Consider the following 12461-nt stretch of genomic DNA (forward strand, 5'->3'; position numbering starts at 1 on the left):
ACTTTTTTAGCTGAACAGCTGTTAATGGTATTTTTGGTCTCCTTCATTGTATTGCTCACGCTGCTGATTATTTGTATTTATATTTGGTTATCCTTTTTATAGTTCTAAAATAACAGTGGCAACTGTTCCTTCTGCTGTGTAATTAGTATTGTCTTTCTTTGTCATTTTGTCACTGGTAGGTGCAGATTTCGTCTTGGTTTATGTGGTGCAGCGGTTAGTGTTGCCGCCTCACAGCAAGAGGTTCTCTGGTTCGATCCTCAGCTGGGTGCCTTCTGTGCGGAGTCTGCATGTCCTCCCTGTGGTCGCGTGGGTTTCCTCTGGGTGCTCCAGTTTCCTCCCACATCCCAAAGACATGCTGTAGGTGGATTTGGACACTCTAAATTGGCACTAGGTGTGTGTATGTGCGTGCATGTTTGTGCCTTCTGTGGAAGGTTGGGTGCTGGGCTGGCAACTCGACACTGTAAAACTCCACTGCAATCATGAGCAGACAGGTGTTCTGCTGTGGTGACCCCCAACTGGGAAAAGCCGAAAGAAGAAGATGATGTAGCTCTAGTACCTTTCTTCATTTACCATACTCGCCTGCACTTCTTTAACTTCTTGTATGAATAATGTGGTTAGTATACAAACAAGCATTTGCAACATATCCATGGTTAGCATTAATTGTGTATGCCACTTTATTAATTTAGTCTTACGATATGAGGAATTAAGGTACATTTATGCATTTCTTTTCAAGGGGCATTATCCACTTAAGTTGTCTCTGAAAAAGATTGTATGATTACCAACGGTTGCCTGCATTATACTTCTGTTAAGATGGTAAAACTGGAACTTTGTCCCTTTTTTGTGGCAACAGTTAAAAAATAGATATTTGTATGGAAAAATGACAGATGCATTTCATCTTTTTGGCTCTGAGGAATTTCACATAGGCACTTAGTTTGTACTTCCTCACTTAGTATGGCTGGTTAATTTCAACTTTTGTTTTTTTGTCCTACAGTGATGTGAACACTATGTACCTTTCATCCACTGAACCACCAGCCGCTGCAGAATGGGCATGTCTTTTGAGACCTCTCAGAGGGAGAGAACCTGAGGGTATCTGGAACCTACTGTCCATAGTCAGGGAGATGTTTAAGCGTAGGGATACCAATGCAGCTCCCTTGCTGGAGATCCTTACGGAACAGTGCTTGACATATGAACAGGTAAGGAACAACTAGGGAATTTTTAGAGCTTTGTGCAGAAATGCTTCCCATTGTTTTAATCCTTGCTCTATTCATAGTGTTATCACACTTCCTGTCTATTGCCAAAAATGTGCTTGTGTTGGAATTCTTAAGAAAAAAATCAGTTAACTCCATTTGGATTAGCTTTTTCCCCTTCTACATACTGGTAGTGAGCAGTCAGTTACTGTCATGAACCATCTTGCTTTGGAATACCCCTCTTCACATACTAATACAGGTGAATGTCAACTGCTCTGTGTTGTTCCATCCACTAAGTGCCCATAATAGTATCCTTAAGGCTGGGAATGCTGCGGTTTTAAGCAAATTGGAAGAGAGAAGTTACTCAGCTGCATCACATTCACTGTCTTACTTTGCTGGTGGTGGTGGTGGTATGTTCTAACTGAGCAGAATTCTTGATCATATGGTTTCATTGAACATAGATGGTCTTCGTGTTTCACTGTTGTAGTCATTACATTTGGGTAATCTGCTTGCAGGTTGCCCTCAGTCAGCCTGATTAACAAAGTCTTGGGTCCTGCGTCGGTTGCTGTCCCTTCTTCCATGACGTCAGGTCGACAGGGGTATAAAACATGCAGCCGATGCCATTACATCAGTCTTTCTTGCTGTGCGGTGCCTAAAGCAGAAGCAGTTCGCAAGTGCCGGTCGGCCGACTCCTGAAATTTTCGTTTTCGAGTTTCAGAACCGAAGTCTTCAACTAAAGCTAAGTACCCCGTTGGGGAATCTTTTTCTTGCTCCTTACCGATGTCAGTAAAAGTTAATAATTGCATTACTTGTGGAAAGCAAATACCTCATAAAGATTTTCATTCACACTGTATTCCTTGCCTAGGCCCTGACCACGACGTACCTCGGTGTTGGTTTTCTGCTTTATTTAATCAGCGCACTATCCGTCGTCTGTATATTTTTGCCTCTAAATATTTTGGTTCTCGGTTTAATTATACAGAAATGTTGTCTGTTAGCCGTCCAACTACCGGGATTCCGAAAAAACGCAAAGATAAAGACAGGCCGCTGAGGTCCAAAACCGCCGCCGCTTCTCCTAAGCCAGTCGCCAGTTCGCCAGTACTCAGTGAGGTGCTTTCACAGCCCCTGATACCCACTACTTCCGATTCGTAGGCCTCTACTGAGACCCATTCTGAGTCCGGTATGCCGCGAGTTGCTTCAACTATGGAACCCACAGATGACTCTACCTTGGCTGGGTCTGGAGCCGCTGTGCAGGCACCGGCTTCTGTGGGTGTATTCAGGCCTAGGGACTTGCATATTAAATCGACGCCTCCTTCATTACTTAGGCCTAAATCTCAATCCATGTCTAAAAAAAACAATGCCCAGGCCACCATGCTCAGGCCTTTATGCCTAAAAAACAAATGATAAGAATGGCTGAAGATCTAATGACTCTAATCAGGGGTAGCCAACCCCCCCCCCCTCTAAGAGGCCTAGGACTGAGGTTGATTATGAATCTTCTGATCAGGATTCTGTTTTTTCTGACTCTTCTGATTACCTGGATTTTTCCTTACCTACTTTTGAGGATTCTAATGCAGAGGACTCTATTCCCTCTGCTTTCCTTCCTGAGGATTTTTCTTTTGGGGAAACCTTGCATTCTCTAAGGGATCATTTCCACTGGGAAAGCCAGGATTACTCGGATTTAAAAAAAGAGGCTTAGGGATTTCCTTCTCCTACCTCAGCAATAGGCATTTAGCTATTCCTCTTGTAGTAGACATTGTTGATGATGCTTTCTCGGAATCTAGTTTGGCCCCTGATTCCTTGCCTCCTGCTCCCAGAACACCTGACAGATACTACAGGGTCCCTGAGTCCCACAAGTTCCTTTTCAAAAATCTCCCACAAGTTCCTTTTCAAAAATCCTATTGCAGATCCAGAGACTATTTCACAGGGGCCCAAGGGCTTTAAGGCTTCTACTGCTAAAAATCCTGCCCCTTCTGATAGAGACTCCAGGGTGCTGGATAGATGGGATAAGAAGGTTTACAATTCTGCAACCTCGACCGTTAGGGCTTTAAACTGCCAGTTTTATATGTTAAAATATCAGCAACATGTTACTGGACTGCTTAAACTGAAAATGATGATTCCTGACTGTGTGGAAAATAAAGAATTACAGGATTTAATGCATTCTGCCAATCAAGTTGGAAAAAATACTTTGCAATGTGGTTTTGATTCATTAGAGGCCCCTTGTAGGGCTGCTGTTACTGGGTCTGTGCTCAGAAGGCATGCTTGGCTTAAAGAGCAATCTTTGCCTGATCATGTTAAAGCTGAATTGTTGGATGCTCCTTTAAATCAGGACCGCCTGTTTGGCAACAAGGCTGAGGAAGTTCTTAAAAAGATGGAAGATAAAAGCTAAATCTATGCAAACTGTTAAAGATTCTTTACAAGTTCAGCCTCCTAGATTTAGTAGGCACTGGCCCTGTAAAAATTGGTCCTTTCCAGCCCCTTCCAGGTCTTCTCAAGCCAAACCCAGACACCGCAAAAAATCCAGGTTTCAGTCCCAGGGGACTCTCAGAACTAAGCAGTGGGGGGGCCTCCATTTCCAATTCTTGGAATAATAAGAACCCCCCCCCCATGGTAAACTGTCTCAATGACTTCCTTTTAAATTTTCCAAGCACTTATCTGACTGCCCCTTTGGGGGGAGGGAAGATTGCTCTTCATGCAAAGAATTGGGAACTCATTACCCAGGACAAATGGGTTTTAAATATAGTGTCCCAGGGATACAGATTTCACTTCCACACATTGCCAACACCAAGTGGATGGCTGGACCTACCCCAAATCAGTGGGCAGAGGCACAAAAACAAGTACTTTCTCTCTTAAGCATGGGGGCTATTCATCTGGTACCAGAAGAGGAAAAGGGACAAGGTTTCTAGTCGAGACTTTTCCTGGTACCCAGGAAAGTCAATTCATGGCGTCCTATCCTGGACCTGTCTACTCTAAACACCTTTTTGGAGATTCCAAAATTCAAGATGCTGACTCTTCAATTACTTCCTATGCTAGGCAAAGATGCCTGGTTGGCAACACTAGATTTAAAAGAAGCATACCTGCACATCCCAATCAGGGAATCTTGCAGAAGATATCTACGCTTCAAAGCATGCTACACGCACTATCAGTTGTCTGCACTGCCCTTTGGCTTATCTACTGCGCCCAGGGTTTTCACAAAGTGCCTAGCTCCAGTTATTGCATTTTGCATGCAAGGAAATATTAAAATATACCCATACCTGGACGATTGTCTAATTCAGGCAGAAAGCCAGGACATACTTTTGAATCATCTGTCCTTCCATCTAATTTGCCTGGGGTACACCATAAACGAAAAGAAATCATAACTGGTACCCTGTCAACAAATTATATTCCTGGGAGAAAGCTTGAATACAACTTCCCAGATGGCTTACCTCATGCCAGAAAAGCAAATTCATTTGACAACTTACTTCAAACAAGTGGCCACAAAAACCCTGCTATCTGCAAGACAAATACTGCAAGCCTTGGGGTTCATGGCCTCTTGCTTTCTTCTAATTCCATATGCAAGACTGCACATAAGGAAACTACAGTGGTATCTAAAAAGCCTATGGTGTCAACATTCTCAAAACCTAGAAACAATGATTCCTATCATACCTTGCCTATGCCTAGAGTTCCGTTGGTGGGCAGAGGCCTGCCACCAAAACAAGGGACTGCATTTCACACCACCCCCTGCCGCGCAAACCCCAACAACAGATGCATCAGACTATGCATGGGAGGCTCACCTGGCAGGGAAGTGCATTCAGGGCAAGAGGAACCCAAGTCAAATTCCCCTGCATATCAATCAAAAATAAATGTTAGCTGTACAGAATGCTCTGACAGTCTTGAAGGACCACATTCTTCCAGGACAACTAATGGTAAAGATGGACAACACTGTTATGTGGTACATAAACAAGCAGAGGGGCACACATTCTTACCCCCTCTACAGACTAGCCATGGCATTGTGGAACACAGCCTTGAACTACCAAGTGCACCTATAAGCTCAATTCCTGCCAGGAAAATTAAATACACTGGCAGACTGACTAAGCAGAAATCTCAAGGACCCACATGAGTGGAAACTGGAACCAAGGATTTTCAACATGTTGACAAGCAAATGGGGGAGCCCAGATATAGACCTGTTTGCCTCTCCCCAGAACTACCAATTGGACAAATTTTGTACAAGGACTCCTCGCAAACAAGCCTGGAAAGTGGATGCTCTGTCCTTCAGCTGGAAAACCATATCAGTCTGTCTTCCCCCCACTGCCTCTACTCTCCAAAGTACTACTAAAAGGCAAACAGGACAAACCAAGGATGACTTTGATTGCTCCAGACTGGCCGCGCCAACACTTGTACCCCCTCCTGCGCAGCGTGTCACAGTTATCTCCATGGCACCTGCCTCAGACTCCTTCCCTGCTGTCTCAGCAGGAGAACCAGATTCTGCACCCTCACCTACCAGCACTGAACCTTGCAGCATGGCTAATTACTTAATCTCTCCTTTACCGTCCCTCAGCAAACATGTGATGGATATCATTTTAGAGGCAAGGAGGCCTAGTACTAGAAAATCTTATGCTGAAAAAAGGAAAAGATTCTGTGACTGGAACCAATCTCAAGGGATGAGCACAGCAGTGCCCAATTTACCTCAGACTTTACAATACTTAACTGAGATGCTTCACAAGGGCCTGTCTTTTTCCTCCATTAAAATCCACGCCTTAGCCATTTCAGCTCATTATAACACAGAACCTCCCCTCTTCTCTCATCCACTGCTCAAGCAGTTCCTCAGAGGGGCCAAAAATTTGAGACCACCCAGGAGAGCTCCAACCCCAGCCTGGGACCTTAACTTTGTTTTGGAGAAACTCACTCTACCTCCTTTCGAGCCAGCTGCTACTCCAGACTTAAAATTTCTTTCTTGGAAAACAGCTTTCCTTTTAGCAAATCACTTCAGCTAGAAGGGTATCTGAATTACAGGCCCTTATGGCAGTTGACCCTTTCATCATCTTTCATGCGGACAGGGTGTCACTCAGAACCAATCCATCCTTCATGCCCAAGGTGGTATCCAGTGTGGCACTTAATCAGTCCATTTATTTGCCAACCTTCTTTCCCAATCCACAGAATAAAGGGGAATGGGTGCTGCATTCCTTAGATGTGCACAAACAACTTAGATTCTACTTTAACAGGACTAAGCCTCAAAGGAAATCTGAACAACTGTTGGCAGCATTTGCTGCAGGGACAGAAGGGGAAGGCTATTTCAAAGCAAACCATTTCTAAATGGATAAGCCATTGCATTCATTTCTGCTATAAGCACCATGGAAAACCTATCCCCCAGGGGATCAGACCTCACTCCACTAGGGCTGCATCTACCTCTACAGCCTTTCTCAGAGGCGTCCCTATCAGGGACATCCTAGAAGCTGCTACCTGGAGTTCTGTACATACTTTCACCAAGCATTATCATTTGCCAATTTTCTCTAAATCCAGAGCTGGCTTTGCCATTGCAGTCTTGCAGGGCCTTATAGCTGGCCCTAATGCTATCTAAACTCCTCCTCCCAACCATAGCTTTGGGAATCTACCCAAATGTAATGACTGCAACAGTGAAAAATGAAGAACATAGTACAGTTGTGTACACTTACCATAAATGTAGATGTTCAAGTGTATTCACTGTTGTCTTGGTTACCCTCCCTCCAGCCCCCTGACTTCTTTTGGCTATACCTCTACTTTCCTATACTATGCTTAAAAGCCTTTTTGATGTATTTGCTTTTTTGTTGGAGGTATATTTTTGAGCTTTTATGTTTAATTGCTTCCCATCTGGGGGGCACCTGACATCTGGGGCAAGAAAAACTGATGTAATGACGTCGGCTGCATGTTTTATACCCCTGACAACCTGTCGTCATGGAAGAAGGGACAGCAATCGACGCAGGACCCAAGACTTTGTTAATCATGCCGACTGAGGGCAACCTGCAAGCAGATTACCCAAATATAATGACTGCAACAGTGAATACACTCAAACATCTACATTTATGGTAAGTGTACACAACTGTACTTTTCAGTTAACTCCCATCCTCCCTGTTATGTCATGTCAAGCAGTCAGCTGGTGTGTGATTACAACATTACCTCTGTCTTCATGGGAGTGTTACATCTTATGCAGAAACACTATTTACCCTACTCACCTTCCTGGAGTGGTTGAACTGACAGTTGCCACTCCTTCCTTCCCCTTTGCCGCCAGGCCTTTTCCAGCACTCAAGCCATAAATCGAACTCTGGATATCTGGGTCATAGTCAGGGCTGCTCCTTCTACATTGTAGAGCTAGGGCCTGCTTCAGAATTCTTAATAGCGTGGTAATGTATTGATTGTACCAAATATTGTTAAACCTGTGTACCAAGTCTTGTTAAACCTTTTTTCTTCTGTCTGCTGCTCTGTTAGAAATGATCACCTTTAATAGGCTGTTTTTTTTTTTTTTTAATTTTCACCTTGCAATACGTATATATCATATAGTTGTAGATTCTTGCTGTCTTTGTAGGATAAACAGTTACATAGCTGGGTTAAGTAATTTCATTTTTTGCTGTGTAAAATCTTGATCATTAACTCTTTGTTGGTTTAACTGAAAATGAGGGCAAAAACTCAGACTTTAATATGTGCACCTTTTGTATAAAGTGAACGTATTGAGTACTGCTGACTTTCTGATCATATTTAATTAAACTTTTGCAGTTGGTGGGTCATTTAGATTCTTCTGTTGTCTTGCAGGATTATTCTACAAAATACTGAGTCCTTGTAGTTGGTGGGGATGAAGGGCACACATTTTTTGGCTGTGCTAAGAACACAGCATTTTTGGGTGTCAACCACAACTTGCCATTATGATAGACACAAGCCTAAGAACTTTGTCACTGCCCTTCCCTTTGTAGTTGTGAAAGGGATCCACCTCATAGAACAGTCCAAGAGGCTCATACAAGTACTCCATGCACAAGTGTGAAGAGAGCTCAAGGTGGTGTGTTTGGATTGCTTGTTTAAGGTGTGACCCCCTTCTTCTGAGTCCATAGGTTACACTGTGGCTTCCACTTATTTGCCTCAAGTTAAGTGGTTATTGTTCAGAGTATGGACAAGATTGAGATGGAATTCCATGGCACTCACAATTTTAGAGAAAGTTTCAGTGTTTTCTTTGCTCAGGTTTAATGAATGTCTTCTCGAAGAGGAAAGAGTAGGGTCATCATGTTCCAAGATCTGTACAATTCTGAACTCAGTCCCATTCAGTTGGCCACTTTCTCTCTCCCCATGTAGATGTGTGTTCACTGATAAGGGTTGAATTAGTCCCCATTATCCATCTTGCATTTGTGTTTAAACCCGTAACCCTCTCAAATTAGAATTTGAGAATCATAGTGAAAGATGTCAAAGTAAGTGTAGGGGAACACACTAGAGATGTTAGCTTTGATACTAGTTGTAGCCTTTTATTCTCTGGTATCATCTTCTGCATGTAATCTTTCTTTGCATCCCAGCTCTGAGTATTGCATGATATCATTTCTGCATGAGGCTCCTTTTCCTACTTGAGGTGGACATTGAATTAATTCCAGAGGATTTGGTCGGAGGATATTGCTTCCTCAGTCAGAATGCTCAGGGGATGGGTCCACTGTTCTGGAGTCCTATAGAACTGATGATACAATACTAGCTTCTGACCTGAGGACACTCTTTTGGAACGATATTAAAAGTTCATGAAGTCTACTTGAAAGTTACCAACTGCCATATGTCCTTCTCACAAAAGTTGCTTCAGTGTATACCTGGGGCAGGGTGAGATGGAGCTTCTCATTAAGCATGTAATTTTTTACATGAGAACACTGTAATTCTAAGAAGACAGACCACTTTGATTTACCACACCTCAGTGGCCTTCTGTTGATGACTCCCTTTCATTTCTTCTGCTTTGTGTTAGTCCCACAAAACTCTGCATTTGATCTCTCTGTGTCCTAGGAAAATCTGGCAAGAGAATTTCATCATTTGCCAGTTTGTTTTTGCCAGTTAAAAATCTGTTTCATTTGCTGACTTTAGTAGTTTAGTAGGCTTTAGGGAAATTGTTCTGTCTTACTGATTTGTATAAGTAAGACACTTAGTTTTTAAATGTTGTGTCTAAGTTGGAGCTGAATTTAGCTCTCCATCTCTGACTTGGCAATCTTTTGTTAGATCATTGGCATTATTATTTGCCTTTGCATGGCTATGTGACGTAGGCCAGATTCCTTTCAGGAAAGCTACATAAGACCATTTTGGATCCCTTTTAGTGTAGAAGGCTTATTTGATGACAGAGTCTTCCTAAGAATTGCTGAAGTAAAAGTTGCGAGAGAAAACAAACTTTAAATAAAGTGGACTGCGCTATCTTCTCTTTACAACAAAGTAAGAGGGAACGCAGTATCCACAGTGTAACAGCAAGGCTTTAATGAAACACTCACAATAAAACACTTACGATAAACAATTAATCCATATAATCCATATATTACACGGTTTAGCGCTTTCACCTAGCTAGTAGGCTTCGCTTCTACACTGAATCCTTCACTTGGCAAATATTCCATAACTTCAACTTCTATTTTTTTTTTTTTAATTCTACTCCACTAATCTTCTGTTCTATTTTCCCTCTTTGTGATCTTATTTTTTTATTGTGAAATTTTCCATGTCTGGATGTCTTTGCCTGTATTTCTCTTTAAATATCCCTGGGGCTGCCTTTTTTGTGTTGATTAGTATGGCTTTCTCCTTTGCATAAATATTGTACCATATCAGATCTCTCTTTCTTTCCCATGTCCATATTTCTTTTTTATACCCTTCAAACATCTCTAAATTTTGTTCTTTAAACTTTCGACTTAGTCGCTTCTTTTTCCAAACAGCACAAGATTTCTTGATGCACTTCGTGTTTCACTGTTGCAATCATTACATTTGGGTAATCTGCTGGCAGGTTGCCCTCAGTTGGCCTGAATTTCAAAGTCTTGGGTCCTGCGTCGGTTGCTGTCTCCGCTTCCATGACGTCAGGTCATCAGGGGGTATAAAACATGCAGCCGACGCCATTTTCTCCAGTCTTTCTTGCCGCGTGGTGCCCGAAGCAGAAGCAGTTCGCAAGTGCCGGTCGGCCGACTCCTGAGAGTTTCATTCCGAATCCAGAACCGAAGTCTTCTAAAAAAGCTAAGTACCCCGTTGGGGAACCTTTTTCTTGCCTCAGACCGATGTCAGTAAAAGTTAATAACTGTATTTCTTGTGGGAAGCAAATACCTCATAAGGATTTCCACTCCTATTTTATTCCATGCCTAGGCCCTGACCACGACATCACTGGTTGTCTGCTTTGTGCTAGGTTTAACAAGCGCACTATTAAACGTCGATTTGATTTTGCCCGACATTATTTTGGCAGAAAATTCAATTACACCATGCCATCGGAACATCCGACGACCGCAATGCATAAAAAGCGCAAGGACAGATATCAGAGGCCCAAAACTGATGATGAGGCCTCTTCTAGGCCGGTCGCCGGTTCTCTGGTTTTCAGCGAGGCGCCTACGCAGCCCCTGACGACCGCTTCCACGGAACTACAGACCGCCTCCGACTCCCACGTGGAGCTGGCTGGGTCTTCGGACGCACTAGGTTTTTAGCTTTCTGATCCTAACCCTATAGAGGGAACTGAAGTAGCTGAGCAATCCATAGCTACACAGGGGGTTTTCAGACCTACCCAGCTAACCATTAAACCCTCTGCTAAGTCTAGGCCCCCCCTTAAATGCAAAGAAACAGACACAACTCTCTCCAGGACAGGCTTCCATGCCCAAGAAACAAATGCTAAAAATGGCCGACGACCTAAGCAGCCTGATCAGGGGTCCCCCCCCCCCCTAATAAAAGGCCCAGACAGGATGCAGACTATGAATCTTCCGACCAGGTGTCCATTTCCTCAGACTCTTCCTCAAGACCTAGGATATTCTTTACCCCCTTATGAGGATTCTGATGCTGAGGAATCAATTCCATCAGCCTCTCCGCCTGAGGATTACTCCTTTGGGGAGACCTTACATACCATGAGGGAACATTTCCATTGGGAAGGCCAGGATTATTCAGAATCCAAGAAAAGGCTCAGAGACTTCCTTTTATTGCCTCAACACAGACCCCTTGCTATCCCGCCAGTTTTAGATATTGTGGATGATGTGTGCACTGAATCCAGTTTAAACCCTGACTCCTTACCCCCAGCCCCAGTTAAACCTGATAGATATTACAGAGTCTCTGACTCTCACAAATTTCTGTACAAAAGCCCTGTTGCTGACCCTGAAACTATTTCTCAGGGACCCAAAGGGATTAAGGCCTCATCAGCAAAAAACCCAGTTCCCTTTGACAGAGATTCCAGAGCATTAGACAGATGGGGAAAGAAGGTATATACGTCTGCAACTTTAGCAATGAGAGCCTTGAATTGCCAGTTTCACATGCTAAAATATCAGCAATTTTTGATGTCTCAGTTGAAACAAAAGATGCTTCCAGATTCAGATCCTTCTAATTTTAAAGAAATGCAGGATTTATTGCATGCAGCTGAACAAGTGGGAAAACATACTTTGCAATGTTGGTTTGATTCCTTAGAGGCCTCCTGTAGAGCAGCAGTTACAGGCTCTGTCATTACAAGGCATGCTTGGTTAAAAGAACATACGTTACCAGATCATGTTAAGGTCAAATTATTGGCTGCACCTTTGCAACGGGATGTGCTGTTTGGAGTTAAGGCAGAGGAGGTATTAAAGAAGATGGAGGATAAGGCAAATCTATGCAAATGGTGAAAGATTTCTTACAGGTTCAGCCTCCTCGTTTTAGCAGAAATTGGCCAACAAAGAATTGGTCCTTTCCAGTCACAGATGGGCCTCAAAGGGGCAGATACAGACGTCCCAGATGCAGAGGTCAGGCACAAGGCCCTTACAGGCCTCGACAATGGGGTACACCAGGCCAGAAAGAAGGGGAGGACAGGCCTCAGCCTTATAAAAAACAGCCTCAATGACTTTCCACTGCAGCTGCCCAACAACTGTCTCTTGGCAGCTCCCTTAGGAGAAAAACTGGCACTTTTCTATCACAACTGGCATTGCATCACCAAAGACAAATGAGTTCTCAACATTGTATCTCAAGGTTACAGGTTCCACTTTCACACTCTGCCAAGGTTAAAAGGAATGCCAAATCTGTCACCAAATCAATGGGCAGAGGCTCAAAAACAAATTACAGCACTCATGGACATGAGAGCTATTCAAAAGGTACCACCACAGGAACAAGGACAAGGATTTTACTCAAGAC

General features: G+C 43.3%; 1 protein-coding gene across 4 annotated transcripts in view; it reads left to right on the plus strand.

Moving 5' to 3' along the window:
- ZSWIM8 (zinc finger SWIM-type containing 8) overlaps nucleotides 1–12461 on the plus strand; it is a 2719879-nt gene that overhangs the window by 1005540 nt on the left and 1701878 nt on the right. For all 4 annotated transcript variants that reach the window (XM_044056095.1, XM_044056097.1, XM_044056096.1 and 1 more), the window contains exon 8: nucleotides 992–1193. In XM_044056095.1, the coding sequence (XP_043912030.1) occupies nucleotides 992–1193 (202 nt within the window). The remainder of the gene's footprint in view (nucleotides 1–991; nucleotides 1194–12461) is intronic.

Source organism: Protopterus annectens, chromosome 14.part0 (assembly GCF_019279795.1).
Source record: "Protopterus annectens isolate FY-2018-M chromosome 14.part0, PAN1.0, whole genome shotgun sequence".
In the NCBI taxonomy this organism is placed as follows: Eukaryota; Metazoa; Chordata; order Ceratodontiformes; family Protopteridae; genus Protopterus; species Protopterus annectens.